The sequence below is a fragment of the Solanum pennellii genome, chromosome 2 (assembly GCF_001406875.1).
Source record: "Solanum pennellii chromosome 2, SPENNV200".
NCBI lineage: Eukaryota > Viridiplantae > Streptophyta > Magnoliopsida > Solanales > Solanaceae > Solanum > Solanum pennellii.
Genome location: NC_028638.1, coordinates 42,701,735 through 42,727,096, shown reverse-complemented (window position 1 = coordinate 42,727,096; position 25,362 = coordinate 42,701,735). Strand labels below are relative to the sequence as shown.

At 29.9% G+C, this 25,362-nt stretch overlaps 4 protein-coding genes across 6 annotated transcripts; 3 read left to right on the top strand and 1 right to left on the bottom strand.

Moving 5' to 3' along the window:
• The first annotated feature begins 816 nt into the window (after positions 1-816).
• Positions 817-3,413, top strand: LOC107008844 (probable ribose-5-phosphate isomerase 4, chloroplastic). The gene is made up of 9 exons (XM_015208038.2): positions 817-1,091; positions 1,275-1,402; positions 1,840-1,909; positions 2,069-2,173; positions 2,325-2,420; positions 2,516-2,572; positions 2,686-2,803; positions 2,894-2,960; positions 3,084-3,413. Exons 1-9 carry the CDS (start codon positions 921-923, stop codon positions 3,160-3,162), a joined length of 891 nt encoding a protein of 296 aa, XP_015063524.1. The 5' UTR covers positions 817-920; the 3' UTR covers positions 3,163-3,413.
• A 612-nt stretch (positions 3,414-4,025) lies between these two features.
• On the bottom strand, positions 4,026-7,352 carry LOC107009203 (vesicle transport protein GOT1-like). 3 transcript variants are annotated; one of them, XM_015208492.2, is made up of 8 exons: positions 7,206-7,337; positions 6,682-6,774; positions 6,500-6,568; positions 6,034-6,125; positions 5,830-5,910; positions 5,611-5,708; positions 5,451-5,532; positions 4,026-4,331 (listed from the first exon to the last, which is right to left on the bottom strand). In XM_015208492.2, exons 3-8 carry the CDS (start codon positions 6,528-6,530, stop codon positions 4,293-4,295), a joined length of 423 nt encoding a protein of 140 aa, XP_015063978.1. In that variant the 5' UTR covers positions 6,531-6,568; positions 6,682-6,774; positions 7,206-7,337; the 3' UTR covers positions 4,026-4,292. The 3 variants fall into 3 exon arrangements, with proteins under 3 accessions (XP_015063978.1, XP_015063979.1, XP_015063980.1); XM_015208493.2 differs by having other exon boundaries at positions 6,703-6,774; XM_015208494.2 differs by lacking the exon at positions 6,682-6,774 and having other exon boundaries at positions 7,206-7,352.
• Positions 7,353-15,389: 8,037 nt separating this feature from the next.
• Positions 15,390-18,050, top strand: LOC107010425 (beta-amyrin 28-monooxygenase-like). The gene is made up of 3 exons (XM_015209707.2): positions 15,390-16,469; positions 16,569-16,756; positions 17,585-18,050. The coding sequence occupies exons 1-3, from the start codon at positions 15,536-15,538 to the stop codon at positions 17,939-17,941; spliced, it is 1,479 nt and encodes a 492-aa protein (XP_015065193.1). The 5' UTR covers positions 15,390-15,535; the 3' UTR covers positions 17,942-18,050.
• Positions 18,051-19,057: 1,007 nt separating this feature from the next.
• Positions 19,058-22,274, top strand: LOC107011970 (coatomer subunit epsilon-1). The gene is made up of 7 exons (XM_015211664.2): positions 19,058-19,315; positions 19,425-19,514; positions 20,053-20,204; positions 21,082-21,217; positions 21,296-21,451; positions 21,651-21,730; positions 21,984-22,274. Exons 1-7 carry the CDS (start codon positions 19,148-19,150, stop codon positions 22,075-22,077), a joined length of 876 nt encoding a protein of 291 aa, XP_015067150.1. The 5' UTR covers positions 19,058-19,147; the 3' UTR covers positions 22,078-22,274.
• Positions 22,275-25,362: the final 3,088 nt, after the last annotated feature.

The following is a 25,362-nucleotide window of genomic DNA, read 5'->3' as shown; positions in this document are numbered from 1 at the left end:
AGAGTTCTGATTTTGTCTTTTCAAACTGCACCATAAAATTGTGAAAAGTTCTAGATGTGCTAAGTGTTTTCTTACATGTAACTAGTTCTAAATGTATAGTATCATCTTCAACTTCATCGTCAACATTGCTTTTTTCGATGAAATCCACAATTTCTTCTAAGGTTTGGATCTATGAGATTGCATCCCCAACGAATTTTGCAATGTCGAAAACAATTTGCTATTGTTTGTTGCTGAACATGTGTTGTCCAAGCAATGATTGTAAAATTGGTAGCATCCAAAACATTAATCTTTGTTATAGATCAGTTTGTCCCACTTAATAGCCTTCTAATATCCTACGATAAAATCTGTTACGATAATACATTTTAAAAGTTCTTATTATAACAGCATCATAAGGTTGAATTCTGGATGTCGTGTTGGGTGACAAGAAAACCAATTCAATATTTCCATTATGGGCTGGAAAACTCGTCTATCATGCATTTTGTGGTCAAACCAATGAATACATTATCAAAAAGCACACTTGTCATCCATGCTCTTTTATTGACAATTCAACAAATTTAACACATAAATTAGTAAGATACAATGATTTTGATGTATTCGTTGTACTTTATATATAATATTTATTTTATGTGAAATTAATAAATATAATACATAAATTAGTAAGATAATATAATTTTAATATAATCAAAATTAACCTTCATTAAATCTCAAACCATTCTTTAAATTAATAAATATTAATTTATTGATTAAATAATATCTCTATACATAATAAAATTACATTGATCCTCACTTAAATTAATTTACATAAAAAGAAAAAAGAAATAAAAATTGTATGGGTGGCCATGGCGCCCTCTTATCTGTTTCAAAACAGATTGAAAACTGTTAATAGCAGCTGATAGTGATGGGATTGAGATGAAGCAGAAATGAGGAACATGGCTATGTCTATGGCTTTGCCTTCTTCAACATCACCATTTCTTTTTTCTTCTATTACTCAAAAGCAAGCTCATAATTTCACCTCATCAAGAAAACCCCTCCATCGCTTTGTTACTCGTTCTACTCTCTCTGATGATCTCTTCCTAGCCGCCAAACACACTGTAAGACTCTTTCTTCTTTGACCCTTTTTGGGGTTTTGCTAAAAGATTACAACTTTAAAGCTTTTTGGTTCGGTAAGACACTTTCTTGTTTGCCCTTTTTTAGGATTTTGCTAAAAAGATTACAACTTTAAAGCTTTTGGTTTGTGTTTGGGTGTTGAATCTTGTGGAATTGTTGAAATGTAGGTGGAATCATATGTGAAGAGTGGTATGGTTGTTGGATTAGGTTCAGGTCATGCTTCTACATTGGCTATACAGTATCTAGGTCAGAAACTACGAGCTGGTACTATAAAAGATGTCACTGCCATACCCACGTAAGTTGAATGTATTGATCCTAATAAATAAGGGAAATATGATACCATCGTAGAATCTGATTTTGGCTTGTATGTGTTCTTTGTTGGTAGTTCATACTGCAGATTAACTTGTTTGTTGAATAGACACACTCCATGTTATGTTGTTTTACTCGTCGTGTTCCCACTTCAACTATAGGGTGTGTTGAGAAATGATTTTACCTTGGAATATCAATTTCTGGATTCGTTAGGTAGATAGTTGACACATGAAACAGTACAACCTGGAGGATTGGGCACGATGATAATGTATTTCCATAATTTTTTACTTGTTAGTTTCTCAATTAGATCTTTATACAGCTTACCTATAAGTTTCCTGTTTTTCGTGTGATGACTGATGAGAAGCCTTGTTATTGAGTTTGTTTGTTTTTCCATTAGGAGTAATCAGGAACACTCTGATGCAGATGTGTTAGCAGTGCAAGTGAAGCAGCGAAGGCAGGAATTCCTTTGGAACAGTATGATGACAGTTTTAAGGTCTGCACCGCTACTACTAAGATTCTTCTTTAGAAACTTGCATTAGGACTTGTTTAAAAATTTGAGCATTTAGTTACATTTTGGACCTCCATATGCATTCAGATTGCACTCATTGAAGCTGAAATGTTTTGTGCAAACATGTATGTGTTTGTTACATAGATTGATCTAGCATTTGATGAAGCTGACATTATGGAAGAAGAAACACTTGCTGCAATTGTTGGTCGACGAAAACTGCAGGGAGATGATTCTATAATTAAAGAGAAGGTCTGTCATATATCATGTGATGTATTTGTATTTCTTATCTTGATTTTGTAACATATTATTGTGTGTTTTCAGCTTGAAGTTCCTTTTATCTTTTGTTATCTTCATTATCCACTGACTTCTTATGAGGCTGCATTGGCTAATATGGATGCAGACTATTTTAGAAGCAGCTGATCAACTGATATTTATTATAAAGGAAAAACAATTCAAGGGCGGTGTAGAAGATTCAGTTCCAGTACTAATCAAATCTGTAAGCTCCATACTAAAATATACTACTGAATGCTGATGAACAAGTGTAGTTCATAAGGCGAGAAACTATACTCATTTAGCTTATTCACTTCTCAGGTTAACTGGCTTGAAACAGCTGAAGAAATAGACGACCTCTTCCTCGGTGATGCAGAGGTTAGTCCTAATCATGTATAAAAGTGTGCTCTCTCCTTGCCACACTCCAATATTTGCAAAGGACCAAGATAGGATACATTTCATAATCAGATAATTTTTGTTTTCCTATGCAGGTTTGGAGGAGGCCAGCTATAGGGTATGCAGGTCCTCTTGGAGGTGATTTCCCTTTAGTTACTAAAGAAGGGCACAACATCCTTGATGTCATATTTACATCTCCAATAGAAAGCCTTGGTATATCTCCATCTCTGAACTATTCTTTGCCACTCTCTTTGTTGAACTTGTTTGATGCTAACTATCTACCGTCCATTGTTCATATGACAGTTGAAGTGGCTAAAATCCTTGATCAGATTGATGGTGTTGTGGAACATGGTGTTATCTTCAGGAAACCGTTAGTTCTACTTCTGCAATCACTTAAGTCTAGCGATCTCATCTGTTTCATGTTTTTGCTATCGTTATGCTTTTGACACATGAAATGTAAAGTTTGTTTCTACTTTCACTGGATTAATTTCAGGTGCACAGCAATCATTGCCTCAGAAAATGATCTGCAAATCGTCGATAATACATTTCTGATGGAATCAAGCAACTTCTAATGGAGAAAAGATTAGCAATGCAACTTTTGAGTCTTATTTCAAGTGTTCTTTTACATTTTTAAAGCGGAGGAAGGTTGATATCTTTGAGTTGTATTTTTCGTTCGTATTATAGGGGTACTTGTTGAAACAATAATATGTTTTTGAATAATTTGATCTCAAAGTAGGAAGAGAAGAAAAGTGTGTAGAATTTTCTTTTCATACTGACTTGCTTTCAGTATGCAAGAATGTAAATAGAGTTAACACTTGCTTTCTACCGTTTTTAAAAAAAATAAAATTATTATCTTATATTACGTCAAATGATACTATATAAATTGAGATAAAAGAAGTAATATATAAAAACAATGAAAGGAGACGAACCTTATTTATTTGACCCAAACCATCCAACTTTGGATTTATGTTCTACCCTTTGAGCTGTTAAGTTCTACATCACTCCCATTTTAATAGACCCTAAATTTGTATTAGAAAATTACAAAAAATTATGTATGTCAACTTGTAAATTCCACGAAATTGATTTAGAATCTCGAAATTCCTAATCTTGGGTCCGACTCTGCATGGAGCGTAGACGAAGACAAAATGTTTAGTTGTTTCAATTGTGGTAATTAAAGCAAAATGATTATGTTGACGTAACATCTTTTTGGTAAAAGACAATTTATTCAACTTCGTAATGTAATGAATCTGAATATAACATGATGGATACTAAAGGATTCATATATAGCTTACCAGGTTTCGTGGGATTGATAAGAAACATATGCCTCACTTTTTATTTCTTTGGATAGTGGTTTTCTTTAAGGTAATTGTTCTTTCCAGAGTTGGTTTTGGTGCACAGTGCAACGGACTTGCTAATTTTTAGTTGATACCATGTCTTGCTTTCAATATGCAAGAATGTAAAACACTTGCTTTGTACCATTGATTAAAGATCTGGAGATCAAGTTTTTTTCTCCACTTTCATCTAGAAAACAAAAGTATAATATTGGTAACTAGGTACATGATCTGATTTACAGCACAGAGAGGCCAATACAACCAACTAGGAACAAACAATTACTATCATCCTGTTCTAGATATAAAAATCTTACAAATTCGTGCAAGCGGGGCTAATCAATCTTGTTTGCTTTGTATCTTTGAAAATGATACTACACAGGTACACGTTTTCCACGGTAGCGGTCAAAGAACTGCAGAGAGAAAAAAAAATAATCTCAGACCAAGGAAACAAAACAGGAACCCACAAGAATGCATAATGTTAGGTTCGATTGAGTAACAGTATAATAGAGCAACAGAAGAATTATATAGAACAATTCCAAGTGTTTATTATCTAATGCCACAGAAGAGATACTTGTCGGTTTGTTTGAGAAAAACTATGATTCAATTTTATAAGTTGAAGCTTTTATCTTCTTCTGAAATACTTTGTGGAGATATTACCGTGAGGCAGGAAGGTTGGCTAACCATGGCAATAGGGGTTTGGATGGAAATTGAAGTTCGTAAAATTGCATCACAGAAGGATTTTCCTTTCTGTGGGACCGACTTTGATGCAGTATCTCAATATCTACATACAGATGCATGAGGACCAGAATGTCAGACAATTACTTCATGATAAGGCATCTTGATACTCGACAATTTCTATGATCCCTTCCTAGAGTAAGGCATTTCCAGACTCAAATCAAATTATCATCCGATATCTAACAACCAAACCGATCTTTTTGGTTCATTTATCAGGGTAGCTATAGAGTGATACATACATGCATTTAAACACAAATACATGACTTGATACTTTATAACATACTCAATGAAGAGGGAGAGCCCCTTTATCGCTTCCCAATATCATACAGGCAAAATATAAATAGACTGGTCATATTCTGTAAATGTTTAGGGAATGCCATTAGAATAATCATATGGTGGTTTGTGATAAGAGGATAAAAAAAATAAAAGAATAATAAGCAACAACTAATTTTAAAGCAATTTCCAGTGACTGGGTGAAAAAATGGCAATTTCATTCTGTTCCTTCTATGATCCTTGTGATTATTGTATAGCCTAGTCATAATATAAGCAAAATACAAGGCACTTAAGACTACTTCCAGATGTTTCTCTGTAAAATCTATGGATTATCTCCTACACCATATATCAGCCATTGGTTCCTTTCTACCACAAGCATATCATTGTCCAACCAATCTATTAAGGTCAGAACGAAAGGACTATACACAATTGAAGTAAGAAAATGCTTTCTAAAAAACTAATGATTCCCCCAAACTTAAAGAAATACAAGAATAAAGTATGAACAATGCAATCAAACATACCGATCTGATATAGGGCTGCTGGAAGATCCAACCTAGAATAGGTATCTTCTGAAGAAAAACTGCCAATGTTGGCCAGAAACCACTGTGCAAAACAGTACATCAGTACCCAAAAACAACTAAAAGATTATTAGGGCAGTCAGGAACCATGTAACTAATTTACCTGAAAAGTACGACAAATCCATATGCCTCAAGAATCATACCCAGTATGGGCCAACCAATTATAACAAAGAAAAAGCCAACACCAAAAGATATTGTTCCCTGTGCAAAAAAAGCAACAGTAACAGAAAAGATGTAACACTAAACAAACAATTCTAGAGAGAGCAAGAGGAATTGTTGAGATGAAACGGGGAAGAAAAAAAGGCTCAAAAGCAAACTAAACCTTGAAATTACTACGTTTACTAAAGAACTGTAGTGATGACTTGAGACCAATGGTCAGTGCCACCCCTGAGAAGAAGAGGATCTGATTCAGTAAAATAACACTATGTCAAATCCAGGCAGGAGTCATAAAACAAAGGAAAGTGGTAAATGACAGGTCAGAGAAACTTATGAGATTGTGATGATAATGGCAAGACTTTTTACTTACATTACCCATGGCAATTAGTCCCTTGTCAAAGAAGAACACGATCCCCAAGAATGAGAAAAACACTCCAAATCCCGTCAATCCTAGCCCAATCTCTGTTACAACAAGCACCCCAAGCTTAGCAGACATAACGTTTCAAATAGCAGCACAACGTGCTTCTTTTTTTAGTCTTACCATCTCATAGCTAGGTATTAAGTTTTAATTGAGGAGAGCAAACATCATATTAGTAAAACAAATGAAAGAATGCAGACTCTTGCACCCCATAAATAGAAGATTGTTATGCTCCAGTTGTATGGAACACTAAGCTACAAACCTAAGATGCAATTTCTATAGCAGTTTATGACAATTAGGTCAAACTAGATGTACAATATGAATTTGCATCTTCCCGCAAGCAGAAACAGACATGTTCTACATTCCCAAAGCAGTTGACGACAGTTAAATAATTATAACATACGTCCAATCGACTTACTTTTGCGATCATTCATTTCGAAGGAAAGCATTTTGGCAGCTTCTATTCAACCCAAACACAATTCAAAACCTACAACACAAAAATCCATCATAAATACAATCAGTTCTCAATCATAACCAAAGAATGCAAATACACCGCAACGAGAAACAACACAAAGAAAAACTCAAAATCAAACAAGTTACTTAGGGTTTCAAAACAGATACAAATGTTTTAATTCAAACAAAGATCTCCACCACTCCTTCCTCAAGCACACAGCAGTTTAAATCAATTTCAACCTAAAAATTGACAAACACACTCATCAATTAAAAATCTCTTTCATGATTATTTTATCAACAATATACTTAATTCATTCATATCAAGCCAAATCCAAGTTAGATCCACAACTCTGAAGCCATAACAACAACGAAATCCAATTGATTTTTTGGGAATATTCCCCAAATAACCATATCTTAATCAGGAAACTTCTGCATAGGGTTTTCAACTCGATTTGATCGAAATTCGTACACATATATGCAAAATAAAGTTGATTTTCCATTGAATTAACACGTTACATTACACGATTACGATGAAAAAGCTAGGTCAAAAATGAAGTAACAATTCAGGGTTCATAAATTGTACTAGAGTAGATCATATTGAACTAAGCTTGATTCCTAAAAGATTCAACGCCAAAATACATTTGAGAAAGCCATCAATTACGATTTTTTACCTGAGAAATTGAGAAACTAAAGCTCCGGTGGTGCCTTTACGAATAGATTATCACGTCAAACTTTGAAGAATTTTTTTTAAAAGATAAAAGGTTGAAGCTTAAAGAAGAATATTACGTAATAATTTTTTTTATATAAATTTTACATTTCTTTTATTTATTTATTTTGAAGTATAATAAAATGAAAGGGAAATGTACTATTCCCCTTTAGTCCGTCTAAAAAAAAGTCATCTATCTATTATTCATATCGAAAATAAGTAAGTTGGTAATGAGAGATGGAGGGTTATTATCCCACTCCATCGAATCAGATATAGAAACAGATACTTTAGCAAAGTCAATGAATAATTTGGTTCGTTGATTTCTTAACAATCGACGAAAAGAGAAAAGGTAACTCTTTAATAAGAGTTTTACAATCAAAAACTAAAGAATCAAAGTATTGTTATGACATAATATCGTTTTTCAATAATTTGAAATGACATTTTAACTTATAGGTTTGTTTTAACATACTTTTAAAATGGTATTATGCTCAAATAAAGATATTATTTCACATATTATAAAATAGAGAAAATGCATATTACTCCATTAAATTTAGTATATTATATAAATCCTAAGATTTAAATTACATTTTATCCCTACTCTTTTCTATTTCACAAAAATTAGTCATCCGGATACATAAGTTTCGTCCGATTATATTAATACATTATACAACCAGTTTGTTGAGATTAAAAAGAAAATTAAATATAAATTTAATTTTTTGTTCTCCAAATCATGCAAATTAAATTCGTGTCAATTTCTCCCAAATAACAACTCCAAACAATTCAATTTTTTTAAAAAAAAAAAATCTCTCAAATTCTCTCCCTAATCATAACAAATTCATAAAAAGTCGACAATTTTATAAAGTTATGTATCATATACAAAAAACAAAAAAATTATGAATATGATATAAACTGAAATATTTATAAAAAATTTCAAAATACTTAACAAGATGTGATACATCACAACATTTGATACATAACTATGTTATACACATATGATAACTATGAATGTGATACAAGCTGATTTTGTTATAAAACATTAGTGTTTATGCATCAAAAATAATATTTGTATCTGACGATACATAACCTTTTACTAGTTGAATAAAGCATTGTGCACGTGTCGGTAGTAAAAGATAACAAATTTTGTAATATTTATGTATCGAATACATAACTATGAACATGATACATACCAATTTGTGTTTCAATAAATTAGTGTTATGCATCAAAATTAATATTTGAAAATAATATATTGTACATGATAAAATTGTAATGTATTATAAAGGTGAACCGAACGAATTATACATTAATTTAAGAATCAAAATCAACTAGATACACTAAAATATAAAAACTCATATGTATAAAAAAAAGATGAACAACAAAAAATAAAAATAAAAATCAACAATTTGAGTTGCTAAAAGACAAAAAAAAGAATGATCAACAATGGAACTCGACCCAAAGCCCTTATCGGAGCCACCAACAACTCGATCTTTTCCTCTCTTTTTGAGTGTTTTTTTCATAATCGATTATGAAGTTCAATATGCATCCTTCTTTAATTAAATTAATAGATGAAAAAGCTAGCATCTATGTGCGTCTTCACCTCATGGGTGTGTTTGGCACAAAAGAAAATGTATTTTCTTAAAAAATAAATAATTTCGTACTTATAACGCGTTTAATAAATAAGCTCGAAATACAATTTACTTTTCTTACTTCTACAAGGAAATCATTTCCCTAATTTTTTAAAAAACGTGTTCACTGAAAAAAACATATTTTTCGAAAAAATTATAAATATTTTTTGAATTTTACTTTTCTCCGTGCCAAACGCACCTTTTAATCTGCTTTTTGTTGGATGCAGTAAATTTCATCATATATATATATATATATATATATATATATATATTGGTGATGTCTATCTTATTTAAACATTTATTAATGAGAAAATAGAAGAAAAATAGAAGATTTAAATAGAGAAATATCACACCATTAAAGTTACCCAAGATTATTTGTAGAATTTCACTTTTGGTCCGGAGTTATTGATAAATTATGGTTTGCCCCTTATAATATTTAATTAAATATATTTAATTTTTAATTAATTTAAATATATTTTCTCTTTATTTCTATAAAAATATGTGATATGTAGACTACATTTAGAATGAGATTGTTATCAAATATGTCGCAACAACTACATAATACAATCATAATTGAATGTTAGCCGTAGAGCTGTCAATATGGGCTAGCCCATCCAATCCGGGCTAATCCACATCGACTTTGATATTTTATGAGTCAGGTCGGGTTAGCCCATTTTTTGTGTGGGCTGGAAAATGGGCGGCCCAACCCACAAGTACGTGGGCTACAGGATGGCCGGGCTAGCCCACTTTTTAAAAAATTATATATTTTTTAATTATTAATTTAAATTATAAATTTTAATTTAAAAATATTATCATAAATATCCATAAAAAAATGTCACATGATGTTAATGTTACTATTTTTAATCAAATTCACAAATAAAATTGTCTTTATAAAATATTTGTTAAGTTAAGTTACCATTTTAAAAATGGGAAAATTACGCGGATAAGCAAACTTATACTATTTAATTACTCATCACAGCTATAGTTTGCTATAATTATCACTCGCGACTAACATTATACATTAATTACGTGGGCTGACTTCAAATTTGTATAATTAGTCATATTTGTATATGTATAATTCGCCATGATATACAAATAAATATGTATAATATACAATTTTTTAGTTTATATACATATATAATTCACCTCTCTCCCACTCTCTCGCTCGCCATCTCGCTCACCTCTCTCCTCTCTCTCCTAGTCTCGCTTGCTTCTCTCCTCCCTCTCGCAATCTCTCTTGCCATATATACAATTACATATGTATAATATACAATTATCTAACCAATATACATATACAATTAACCTTTCTCCTACTCTTTTTTTCCCTCTCTCTCGTCTCTCTCCTCTCTCTCCCAGTCTCGCTCGCCTCTCTTCTCTAAATAACATGTAGCTACAAATTGTAATTATCAAATTATAGTTATGGAGAGTAAATTAATTATTTTTAAGTGGCTATATGTGAAAGTTTCTCATTAAAAAAATTAAGTCTTTTTAAGTATAAATATCTAAATAAAAATATTAACCTAATTGTTTTGAGTTTAGACTCTTTTAAATTTTATTGACCCACGGGTCGACCCTATCGATATTTCTCAAGCCCCTCAAATCAACAGACTTATTCAGGCCGGGCTAAAAAACCTTTTCTTAAATGGGCTCCAAAAATCTTAGTCCAACACTACTAAAATTTCGGATTAGGCCGGGCTGACCCAACGGACTTAGCCCATATTAACGGCTCTAGTTAGATGTAATTAATCAGAATTCAAAAATCAAAAGAACCAAATACATTATTTATCACTATTTGATGGATTAAAAGTGACATTTCCTAAATTATTACTATGATATGATTATCCTCACCATTATACACTGCACATGAAAAATCTACTTGTTTCGTTTAATTTTATTTGTTATCGTTAGATTTACTTATTCATTAAGAAAAAGAATTATTATTATTATAGGTATTTCATCATACAATTTTTATTAATTGATGGTTAGGATTCTCCCCATCACTTTTTACTGGTTCAGTTTTATTTGTCTTTTTTTGACATATTATATCTTTATTTTTTTTTGACATATTACACATTTCAATTTGTTAATATTAAATTATTATCCTTAAAAAATATTGTGAATAAAGATATTTGAGATCTCATCAATAAATAGAGATAAAATGATAAATTTATTATAACAATAAATATTTTCTTAATAAGTGTGTTAAGTCAAAATCTGACAAGTAAAAAAGGGAAAGAGGGAGTATTAAGTTTCAAGAATGATTTGGCTAAATAATATTTACTGTCAAGTATAAAACATGAAAAAAAATAATTGTTTTTCTTGATATGTACATATAAAAATAAAAATTTATTATAGAAAAAATGACAAGTAAAAGTGAACAAAAGACTAATTAATTTTTAAGACTAAAATTAGCAAATAACTCCAGTCAAATTGTGCATTTGTAACTAACAACAGTATAATTACCATAAACCAACTATCCTAAATAGGTTTAATCCCAACAACTATTTTAAAAAGATAAAAAAGAAAAAGGTCAAGTTACACTAAGTTGGAAATTCCTAATTGCATGTTGACGATAAGAGTTTTTCAAAAAAATATAAATAAAAAAAATTGAGAAATCTTTTTGTCCTACTTATGATAAATTACTTTCGGATCATAACTGTATTTACATCAATATGAATTGTGGTGAGATGATTGAAATTAAATTCCTTACTCTTTACTAGAAATTGAGGTTTGAAATCCAAATATAAAAAAATCTTATTAGTGTCGTTCCCAAAAAATAATTCTGCATTATACAAATTTAAATTAATCAAGTTCTAATAAAATGTCAAACATTAAATAAAATTGAAGAAAGAAAAAAGTAAACTGCAATTGCACTGGAAAAAAATTCCACTAACACTAATAACGTGGTGCATCTTCACTTTGACAACATTTTAATAATTATTGGTCAGTTTGGATACTAAGTAGAAAATAAGAAAAGTTAAATTAATTAAATCAAACATTATCATTCCTTATACGTGATGAAATATTACTAGGTAAAATTACAGTGTATAATTATTTTATTTTAATATAAGAGAAAATATTCACGACACAACCGAGTATTTTGCTATTTAAAAAAAAATTACATTCATTATTCAAAATAATATTTTCCTTCAAATACAAAATAATATCTAATATTTTGTTGATAAACTTATGATCAAAAGAAAAAAAGAAATACAAATGCATCATGAGGAAGTCTGTCGCTTTTGACCACTCGGCCACTCTCCCCCACTGTCTGAGTTTAGGGAGAGGAAAGGGAGTTTTCAAAAGATTCTAATTAATCTTGATGATATAAATGATTCAAATATTAAAATATAATTGTTAAATAAATTTTATAAATTAATATAATTGTATTGATTATTTAAGTCTGGAACTAAAATTTAAATTTATTAATTTTGGTTACAACATATGAGTTCACATTGCTAAGCCTAATATCGAAAAATATCAAGTCAAATGAAGAAGTCAATGAAACCATGTTATGTGTTTAAAATGAAAAGTCAATTTTATTTATGTCCAAATGACATTTAACTTAAATCTGATTGACCGAAAAAATATATTCTTATTATAAGAGTCTAAAACCTATTCAAGTCATAAAGTAATAAAACTGACACAAATAAATCACAATTTTAATATGTAACTAAAATAGGCTTAATGCAATTATTTCTTCCATTGTATCAAAAAATATAAACAACAGACATTGTATGCAGCGTCTAAATTTTAACACAAAATAAAAAATTTTCCTACACTTTATAAAATAGAACTTTTTCATACATTATATAAAGTCTAAAAAAATATTACACTTTATAAAATGAAATTTTTTCTTTCACTTTATTAAAAAAAAATTATTCTTTCACTTTATTAAAAAAATCACTTTCTTTCTCAAACAATATTTTTCTAATCCTTCGCTGATCCCAATTTGATAATCTAATCAGACCTCACATTAAAAATTTGAACTCTCAAAAGATTTAAATTTATATAATAAACACCAATAAAAAGGGAAGCTCAAAATTGATTGATTTTTTCAATTATTTAATTAAGATTTATTTTCAAGATTGATTGATCTTTTCAACTATTTAATTAAAATAAGGTATAATGAATATATCAAATCATCGTATGTTACTATATATTATATTTATTGAATTCATATAAAAAATAAATTTGTTATACACAAAATGCAATATATATATATATATATATATATATGATTCGTTGTAATATATTCTTTTGTAATTAAGTGACTTATTGTGAAAATAAATTTTTTATACATTATGTTCATTATTTTTTAATAATCAAATATTATTCATAGTATCTTTACTAAAAACATTCAATCTGTGATGGCAAGATAATAAACTATATAAGCAACATAGGGAATCTCTTGATATCATATCTAAAAATAGCTTCTCATTTAAAAGGTCTCACAAAATAAAAAATAATAGATCAAATGCGTAAACATTATGCGAATACAAAATAAATCATTCCTCACGCACTCAAAAAGATTTACAGTCGTGACAAGACCAGAACTTTTGGATGTAACAAAAAAAGTTAGAAATAAGCTTTAACTAGATTTAAATTTTTAACAAAAAAAGTAAAATCATATTTATTAAATTGTCTTTAAAATATTTATACTTTTAAAGAATTATTAATTTATAATATTAATGAAATCATATATTAATTATAATGAATCTTCTAAAAATATATTATTTTATTAATATTAAAATGTCATATGCTCCCACATATTTGAAATCTCTATGAACAACAATGAGTAACGATAAAATGAAATAATTTTATCTTAAATTTCTAAATTAATAAATAATTTAAATAACTATTTTCAAAAATCCCGATAAATAATTTGAAATCAAAGGAATACTAAAATTCTCGAATAACTCCAAGCCGAAGCCTTTCAACCTTAGTCAAATTTGTGCATTTGTAACTAACAATCGTATAGTTGCCTAAAAGCAACTCCCCTAAATAGGTTATATCCCAACAAGTATTTTAAAAGGAAAAAAAATTTGTCGTTATTATAATTGATCTCATAAATATATGTTACGGTAAAATAGTTTGACTATCTTTATCCTTAATCAGTTATCGGGTTTTGAATATAATTCTTTTTAATTAAAAATGTAAAAAAAAAAATATCCTACATTGCACAAATTTAAATTAATTAAACTTTTATAGATTAATGAAACTGAGATAGCACTGTCAAAAATTATCCAATGAGTGTGGTTAAAAGTGGAAAAAATTCCACCAAAAGTATTTGTTGACTCGAGATGATTATAATAACTGATGAATTTGTTTATCAACCTAATTCTAACACTAATACGTAGTGCACCACTTAAGCAAGATTTAATTATTTTTTTGTTAAAAGTTTTAATGATAATATTCCTCAATTTAGTCGTAAGAGGTAATCAAATTAGTTGGATCTCAAGGAAAAGGGAAGTAAGTCTCCCCTCCATTTCATATATTATCTTTTATGTTTCGATTTTCTTCAATTATTGTTATAGTGTTTATATTTGTCTTGAGTCAAAAATTTATCGAAAATAACATAGAATCAAAGTTTTATGCATTTCATCACTTGATCGACGACTCAATTGTGCAATAAACCGGTTTCTCCATTAAGTCAAATTGACTTATATTCTACACTCATATATGTAGGGGAAAAAATACATTATCAAATTACTTAAAATATTGATGACGGTGTAACAAATTCGAAGTTATATCCAAAGACTTCCTTTTTGCTATATAGATTAACTATATATCATCGAATTAATCTTGATCGATCAAGAATTTTCGATAAATTTATTAAACAATTAATATATTCACTTAAATTGCTCTAAGGCTTTGTTATTATTATAACCCTCTTTAAATCTCAATCATTACTCTTAATTCTTCAAAGCGATGCTATTAAATTATAACCTAATCTCATAATCTTTGTCGAGAATAACAAGATATAACAGCGACACAATTAATCATTGATTAATCAATTAACTACAATTACTACGTAATTAAACAAATAAAGATAAAAGAACAACTCAGCTATATATAAAAACATGACAAAAAAATTAATTTTTTTATCTTACTCCACACGGCTTGTCGCTCGTGTTTGTAAACTATTTTCAATTATAAAAAAAATATTTCAAATTATTAACCAAGTCTAAAACAATTTAGAAAATATTACATTCGAAATTGACTAAATGTGATGCGGGCCATGACCAAAATTATAGTGATAATGTTAGATAATCATTATATCTCCACCTCTCCTCCGTTTTAACTTTTTTTTACTCTAACTATCTTCATCTTCATATCATTTTATTCCTATTATATAAAAATATAATGTTAAAGTATAGATCAATATAATTACTATTAGAAGAATAATTAAAAAATAATAATATATGGTTCATAACAAGTAAAACTCGTTAATCAAAAAAATTAGAATTGCCTATACATATATAAATTTAATTAAATTATTTATTTACTAATAAAATTATTTATATTTGTACACGAAAATTTAACATCACGATATATAATTTCTACTATTTTCAAATTAGTTACGAAGCAATTAGTTCATCCCAACACTCCTCCTCTCTCTATATATTAACACACATCCATTAAACGTAGCAGCCTAACAAATAATTAATCAATGGATGCTATTGATCTCTCCACCATTTTCTTAGTTGTATTCTCTTTCATCCTCACTATTATTCTCTATCAAAATCGTTCTTCCGAAAATACCAAACTACCCCCGGGTAGTTTCGGTTGGCCCGTAATAGGAGAGACGATAGAGTTTTTGTTCAGTAATCCTGAACATTTTGTTCGCGATAGAATGAATAAGTACTCTTGCGATATTTTTAAAACCAAAATAATGGGAGAGAAAACGGCTGTAATTTGTGGCCCTAACGGCCACAAATTCCTCTTCTCGAACGAAGAGAAACTATTTACCGTGTTTCGTACTCACTCTATGCAAAGAATTTTTCGTTCTTACCAATCGAAAAATCCTTCTCTTTCTCAATCTCCATCTCAATCAACTCGGGTTATTCGTCAGCCCGGGTTTTTAAAGCCCGAATCCCTAGCCCGTTATTTGGGGGAAATGGATTGTATAACAAAAGAGCTTCTGCAATCCCATTGGGAAGGCAAAATTGAGATTAAAATGTATGATTTTGCTAAAATTTTGACATTGACACTTGCTAGTCGTTTCTTTCTGGGGAGTTCAGAGAGGATGGTGAAGCTCGTAAATTGTTTTGACGATGTTACGTTAGGGTTACACGCGATGATTTTGAACGTACAGGGGATGGCTTTTTATCGAGCGAATAAGGCAGCAGTTGCCATTAGAAGGGAGCTTATCGATGTTATAAAGGAGAAAAAAGATGAAATCTCTAAAGGAGTGAAAACGCAAGACATATTGTGTCATATGATTGTTGTTGAAGATAATAATGGAGTTTTTATGGGTGAAAATGAAATTGCTGATAAAATAATGGGACTTTTAGTTGCTGGCTATAGTACTGTTGCAACAACTATGACTTTCCTCGTGAAATATGTTGGAGAGAGATTTGATATTTATGAAAAGATCTTAAACGGTTCGTTATTTAGCCAATAGTAATAATACAGTGTGTCTGAGATTTGAATTCGAAATTTTTATAAACGACTGAACCAAAGTTTTATTTTTTTAAATACAGAACAAAAGGAGATTGCGGCGACAAAGAAGGAAGGAGAATTGTTAGAGTGGGAGGACATGAACAAAATGAAGTATTCATGGAATGTGATATGTGAAACAATGAGACTAACTCCACCACTTCAAGGAACTTTTAGAGAAGTGTTGACAGACTTCACCTATGCTGGTTACACTATCCCCAAGGGTTGGAAGGTAATTTTCATTGATTTTATTTAGAGATTACTTGATAAAATATATTTTTTCGCCTTTTAGTTTATTCATCTGTTATTTTTCTATTGATCTAATTAATTCTGATTCATAACACGCAAATACAAGATATATAACTAAAAAATGGAGAAATTTCAATAAAACTTTCACTAAATGAAGTGAAGAGAGAAGGGTATTTGTGTGTGTGTGTATGATAGTATTTAAGTAAAAAAAAAAAAAACAATCGGAAGTTTAGTTATATTTGAACATGAATTTTATTTTGAATAATAAAAATAAATAAATTGATAATTAATATTTATTTTTGGCATAATGCATAAATGTGCCCTTTAACTTGACTTCAAATTATATTTATGCCCTTCTTCTTTGGATGTGCACAAATAGACACTTAAACTTGTATAAAGTTGAACAAATAGACACACATGTCCTAAATGTCATTTTTTGTCCTATGTGGTGTCCTACGTGTATTGTGTCATGTAGGACTCATGTGTTTATTTATTTAAAAGTTGGATAGTTAAAGTGTTTGTTTGTGCATTATGAAAGTTGGAGATCAAAGTTAAAATTTGAAGTCAAGTTTAGGGTCCAATATATGTATTATGCCTTTGTTTTTTTATGATATAGAAAAACTGTTTCAAATTTGAGTTTATTTGGAGTAGATTTAAGACAATTTTTACATGCACTTTAGACTCAAATTTTCAATTTCAATCACATATATCTGAATTATTTCAAAAAGTAGATAAACTTACAAAAAAAATTATAAACACATATAAGCTAAATGATGTCCGTAACATTTTCTTTTTTGTATTTGACATGTAGGTTTATTGGACAACAAGTAGCACAAACAAAAATCCATTGTATTTTGAAGACCCTCAAGTGTTTGATCCATCAAGATATGAGAAATGTGATGGACCAATTCCATACACATATGTACCATTTGGTTGTGGTCCAAGAATGTGTCCTGGTAAAGAGTATGCTCGTCTTGCAATTCTAACTTTTCTTCACAATGTTGTAATGAAATATAAGTGGGAATTGTTACTACCTAATGAGAAGATTGTTGGTGATATGATGCCAACACCACAAAAGGGACTGCCCATTCGTCTTTCACGATCATCAGTAATAATCGAAAGTTATATTTATTCAAGTTCTTCAAAATATATGTATCTTTTAGATTAATTCAACGAAAGGGTTAATATTTTTGAGGAGACAAGTCATCAAAACATATATTAGTACTTTAATTAATTTGTATCCAAAGAGTTCAATGAAAGATGTAGATTTATTTTTATTTTGATAACCTTATTTTAAAGTTGTAAGTTCACTAAGAATTTGTTATTCAATAAAAGGGATGATTATGCTTCTCATATAAAGGGGTTATTATATGCATGAAGTCAATTGAGTACCTTCATTTTAGTTTGGAAATTATTTTTCTTTATCATATTTACTTCACCAAAAATCAAAACGCATGTATTCGGATATTTGTAGGTTAACTTAGGTGTAATTTGTTATAAATACTGAACTACATTGTTTAAGAGTGAATTGCATGTATTTGTGAATCGTATAAATTTGCGATACAATATCTCTCTCGTTTGCCTCTCTCCTCCCTCCCCCTCCAGTACTTCCTATGTATTTATATTTCAAAACATATCTTATAGAAAACATACATACTGGCTCTCTCTCAATCGCCCCTCTCCTATCTATATGTCTATTTCCCTCTCTTGTTCGTCTCTCTCCATATGTATATATATCTCAAAATGTATTTGATATTAATGGATACATATATCTAGTATCTTTGATTTGATACATTTATATGTATATAGGAATGTATCTAATATCAAGAGATACATGTATCTAATATTCGATATATTTATCTACCTTAAAATCTCAAAAGAATGCCTCGTTTATCTTATTTGAAATATTAGTGAGACAATATGTAATCCTTTCAAACTATAAAGTGGATTAGTATTGGGAAACTTACATAAATGTGCTATAATAATAAAATATTTACCATTTATAGAAGCAATATTTTTTTTTCACTTTATCGCTTTTAATTCATTTATAATACAATTTTAATACATATTACAGATTTATCACAGTATTGCTATAAATGGTAATAAACAAAAAATATCGCTAAAATCAGTAATTATTTTTTAAAATGTATTATTTTATGTAATTTTTCCATTAGTATTTATGGTTGGGCTAAAATTGCAAGTGTGTTAAAAGCCCAAAACGCTATCGGGCCTCATAACCAATGACCCGCCCAACTCATTTCGTAATGCTCAATTTTCACTTCGAGTTTCGTTTTTTCTGAGATCTGAATCGAATTGACAACAAATTGAAGAAGAAGAAGAAGACTTTGTGTTGAACGAAGAAGAAGAAGAAGAAATGGCAGTGTCAGGACCCGACCCATTGTTCGGATTGAGGAACAACTTCTACATAGGTGCTTACCAAGCTGCAATTAACAACAGCGATGTACCAAATCTCTCTCAGGAGGACGCTGTTGAAAGAGACACTCTTGTTTACCGATCTTACATTGCTCTTTCCAGTTATCAGGTTTTTCCTTCTTTTTTGAGTATTTTTATTGTTTTGAATTCTTCTGTGATTGTTAATTCTTTTTGTGTTTACTAGTTAGTGTATTGTTTTTTTTTTCTTTTCATTACAGCTTGTGATCAATGAGATCGATGCATCAGCTCCTACTCCTCTTCAAGCTGTCAAATTGCTCGCTTTGTACCTTGCCAGCCCTAATAATAAGGTGAAAATTTGATTCCAAAATCTCTCCCCCTTTTTACTCTAGTGATCTTTTTGAGAATTTGGTAGCTACTGTGTCTTGTTATCTGTACTTTTGAAGGTGCCCCCATCTGATTGGTGGATCTTGTTGAAAATAAACTCCCAATTACAAAGGGTTTCTTCCAAAGTTTCAATTTTGAAAGGAAAAAAAAAAGGCTTTCCATCCTTTTGGAGTGGATGGGTGTGGGGTGTGTGTGGGTGTTAACTCAAGTAAATCCATTCATCTATGGTATTTGCAGCTGGAATAGAAATTTTAGGGAATTCAGTTTGAGTGACATTACATTACGGGTTCCTATTTATTGATTAAAAAAAACAAGGAGAGGAGTTGAGATGATTTCTCCTTCCCATATAGTCCTTAATCAAAGAAAATGAATCATTTATTTGTAACTATAAAGTTTTAGGAAGATGCTTTGTTATAATCATCATTTTTAGTTCTTCTTCTTCCCTATTTATTATGGACAAGAGGAGGGTAATTAGTTGTAACTTTCTTTGTTATGTTCTAGGAAGCAGCAATCGCCGGTCTTCATGAATTATTAGGAGATCCAGCCATAGGAAGCAACCCTATACTGAGGCTTATTGCTGGGATTGTGTTCACGCATGAGCAGGATTATAATGAAGCTCTAAAACACACAAATGCTGGTGGAACAATGGAATTGTGAGTTGCTATCTTTTCTTTGATTGTGTAATTGCTTTGAAGGTGCTATGCTAAATAGTGTAGAGATACATTGAGGAATTTCCTATTTGATGGATTGGTTGCTTCTATTTTCTTTGAATATCGGCATTGTACTAACTATACCCATGGTGCTTGTGTACGACTAGATACAGTTATATTCTTCTAAACAACTTGACTCCTTTTTCTTGGCAAAGGGCAAATGCTATTTAAAAATTCTGCTTCATGGATTTTTTAATTTTTTTTCTTTCTCAAAAAAAAAAATCTGCTTCATGAACTGGATGAATGATTATCTGAGACAAAAAAAAGGCATGTCTATGTGAGTGAGACCTGATAGAGACAATGGTTATCTACCAAAAAGTATTACAGAATGGATCGAATAACATAATTTCTTTTCTGAGAATAGTATAACTAGAACCGTAGAAGTGCTAATAATCTTAATGCAGTCCTGTGCAAGTATGAGTTAATCATAGATCTCCTGGCAGCTGATCGAACAGAATTTTGGTGGTATTACTTTTTTTCTAAATTTTTTGTTTGATTATCTATTTCTGTTTGTGCACTTTTTGTACACTGTGTTTCACTTTTTGGTTATGCCTCAAGGCTTAAGCTAGGTTAAGAAGCTTCCCTTCAAAATGAATTTGTCATTCCTTTCTTGCTTTACTTTGGCTATTTTAGTTTCTAGATGTATACTGTCATATTTTTAAGTTGGCTGACTGAAAGATTGTAGGCTTGCCGTTTTTATAAATTTCTGCTTTAATGGATTTGAGGTCTAAAATACTTTTTAATTTCAACCGTCTACTTTGAGGTTAAAATCTAAAGTATAAAATAATTTTCATTTCCCTGACTAAATGTGCTTATGCAGGCATGCTTTGAATGTCCAGATACTCATTAAGATGCATAGATCGGATTATGCAGAGAAACAGTTAAGAATCATGCAGCAAGTTGATGAAGATCATACACTAACTCAACTTGCAAGTGCATGGTTAAACTTGGCAGTGGTACATAATAAGTTCAAATATGGTTGCCTAACAAAAAACTATTAGTTGGGAACATTTATTAATATATTCTATTTTCAGGGTGGTTCAAAAATACAAGAAGCATATCTTATTTACCAAGACTTTTCTGAGAAGTATCAGATGACTAGCTTAATCCTGAATGGGAAGGCTGTATGTTGCATGCACATGGGTAACTTTGACGAAGCTGAGACACTGTTGCTTGAAGCCTTAAACAAGGTCACTTTGACTTGATAATTGTCTTCTATTTTTCAGTTGAGCTAGTACTTGTAAAAGAATCAATTAACCTTCATATGTCCAAATTCTGTTGATTACACTGAACAATTTTGCTAATCATTCATTTAGAAAGTCTCTCTCACAATGCATTATCATTGTTCCTCTATTCCTTTATCACTTACAAGCTTGATCATTTATGCAGGACGCTAAGGATCCAGAAACACTGGCCAATCTGGTTGTCTGCAGTCTTCACCTTGGAAAACCATCCACACGTTATCTCAAGTACGATGAGTCCCATATAGTTACTATTTGTTTCAACTTTTTATTGAATGAATCTAGTTGTGATTCCATAATGGTTATAGAAGGATAGAAAAATTGTCCAGTCTCTAATTCACAGCTTTGGAAGTATCTTCGTCCATAACACTTTTTATGGTGATATAGAGAGTAGACAGTTGAACCATGACAACACCAATTTGTTGTCTTGGTAGCTAGAAAAGAATACTAATGGGCTGCTTTTGTTACTTGATGTTTGCAGCCAGTTGAAATTATCAAACCCAGATCACACACTTGTCAAGCGCGCTGCATCTGCTGAAGAAAGTTTTGATAGAGCAGTCCAAACTGTTGCTTGAAGAAAAGTTGCTGCATGTACTAATGAGGAAGCCATCTTTTGTAGTGTCAGTTCTGGTGCTTGTTCATTTGGTTATTCTCGTCAGACAATTTAAAGATTGGCATGTTATTAATGTAAAAATTTTACCTTGCAACATTTTGAGAGTTGGATCACTTATATTTCAGACGGAAAAATATGGGTTTCAAACTAAATTTATCACGTACTTTCTTTCTTACCTTATTACTTGTCCGCTTTTTTCTTACGCGCTTCTGAAGAAGTCATACATAAAAAAGTGATAGTTTTTGTTGAGATTTTCTTTTTTTTGGAATTTTACTAATTTGTTTACACTTTAAGAATTAGATGTAAGGTGGTAAGGGTAAAATGAGAAAAATTTAGTTAATTCTATCTTAATTTTGTAAATTAACAAGTAATTTTGAAATAAATAAACAGATTTTAGTAACGTGAGCAATTAATATGAAATGAAAAAAATAATATCTAATTTAACCTTATCATTAACTATAATTATTTTTCAAGAAATTAAATTTATAATGTTTAAATGATATGGTAAAGTTATTATTTTATTTATTGATATTTTAAGTAAAAATGGCAAGACTTAAAATAAAAATGATCATGACTACTACATAGCATCATGCCTAATAATTGCCTATTAATTTCATCTTTCATTTAATTTTTTATCTTCCTTTGTTTAATGAAGAAAAATAAATGTTTTAATGTTCTCAACTACCATTCTCCATATTTTATAAAAAGGAGTAAAAATGTTTTAATTTAAACTATAATTTGGAAAATATATCCCTATATAATTTGACCAAAATTATATTTTAGACATCCATTTTAAAAAATTAGAAAATCCTAAATCCTAAATAATTTTTAATTTCCTCTTCCATTTTTAAATTAATCTTCTAACAATTAAATTAACCTCCTCGTTTTATGAAAGTGGACTAAGCTAGCGTTTGGCCATAGATATTCAAATATTTTTGGCAAATATTATTTGGATGAAAATTTGGGTGAAATTTTACCATGTGTTTGGCCATAGAATTTGAGAAACATATTTCATTTTTTTAAGAAATATGATTTATACCCATAAGTTTTTAAAACTATCAAACTAACCATAAATTTGTATTACATAGCACAATAGAAATCTCACGTAACAAGATTTACGACTTCCGCAACAAATCAACAAGAATCATTACAGTAAATATTCGTATAGTGAAAAGGTCTTGGTACAAATCATGATAATGAAAATACAACTAATATAAATTCGGGAAAAAAAAGAGAAGAAAACAAAAGGAAATAAATATTGCAATCACTGAAGAGCCTATGCTTTCTCATCTGAAAGAGTTCAACCTATTCATTAATATAATCTTCCCACATTTTATGAACAATCTCTTCTCGATGAGCTTGCATTTCCGAATCAGATGATCGAGAAGATGAAGCGATGTTGTTACCCTGAGCCAATAGTTCGTCACTTTCATCAAAAACCATATCATCATTTTCATATTCATTGAATATTCCATCACTACTTTGGTGTTCACGTAAAAAATTATGCAATACAGCGCAAGCAATTACTATTTTCACTTGCATGTCACATTCATAGTTGTTCATGCTTTGTCTTAGTATTCTGAATCTACTTTTCCACGCACCAAAAGTTCTTTCAAATATATTGCGCAGAGAAGCATGTCTATAGTTAAATAGCTCTTTTCCATTCTTAGGCTCTCTTTCACTTCCTCGGTAGTCCTGCAAATGATAGCGCATTCCTTTGAATGGAGCTAAAAATCCTCTTGTGTTCCGTAGACCAGCATCAACAACGTAATATTTATCTACCAAAATAAAATAAATGCAATTCATGTTTTATTTAGTAGCTAGTTCATTAAGACTAACTGTAACAAAGGAATGTATGAAATCAAAAGAATGCATGTAGAAGGAAACATTGTGTTAATTGAATTGGTTGGTGTCAATAAATATATTATTTTTGTAAAATAAAAAGTTAAGGGTAAAAATTGAATTTCTAAAACTTTCCAAATAATGAAATTTGGCCCAAATACTAGTTTTTTCTAGTATTTGGGAATTTGGAAAATTTGCCAAAAAAATTTGCCAAATAATAAAAAAGTGTATGGACAAACAAAATTTGCCAAATTTTTTCCCAAGTTTTACTTGCAAAATTTATGGCCAAACGGGCCCTAAATTTCAAGACACGTGGCTTGTAATTATTTGATTCCATTGTACCAAAAAATATATTTTTTTTCCAAAAAAAAATAAAATAAAGAGAGAAATAATTAAAAAACATGAAACATGAAGTAAAAATTAAGATCGTGTTGATGTGTCACACTCAGATTGAAAATGTACAAAACAATTTCTAGTTTAGCAGGGGTTCCGTTAGATACTCTTTCTTTCTGTCTTAGATTATTTGTCATATTTACGTGTAATTATTTTATCATTATTTAACTATTAATATTCTTTAAAAATAATTACTATTGAAAGTATATTTTAGCATAAATATTAATATGAAATAATTATTTTTTAAAATCACGATCGATAACAAAATAAAGAATAGTGGTAGGTGCAATTTCTTGTTAAAAAGAGTAAGATTTCGTTTTCGTTCTTCTTATACGCATAATAATTAGATGGAGAGATCCTATCAAAACCTCATTCTTATACAATGACATGCTAATATGACAAACCTCCTAATTACCTAATATGTTTATTTTTTTTAAAAAAAATGTACTACTACTAATTTTAAGAAAAAAGATATTTGCTTAAGTTTTTTTAATCGAAATAAGTATTTTCGGATAATGCAGAAGTTGAATTAGTTTTTTAATCAACGAGAGTAGTGGTGGAGTGGTAGAATTGTTCCACTCTTAAGCAGAGTTTTGTGGTTTGAGAGATCAGGATATTGAGAAACTTATGTTTGGAGCGCCAACTCCCAATAGGCCATGTAATACAAGATTCAAATTTAATCAGAGATCCAATATGAACTTCGAATATTGGTAGAAAAATTTATTTATTTTGCGAAAAGATTAGTAGTATTTTTCAATCCATCTAATTAAAAGGATTTACATGTAAAAAATTTGTAGGTACTAAATTAATTAATAGCAATTTATTTCTATTCGATTGATGAATGCCAGCTTCTTGTATCTGTTTATTTGGCCATTGGGAACTCATAAAGTCAGTATTTTTTTGAATAAACAAATTATTGAAAAAAAATCAATACACCTTTTTTAAGTGTTTTTTTCTTCTTATAATTTGGTAGGGGTGTTTGAAAATGTGGTCCATATATAAATTGTCGATA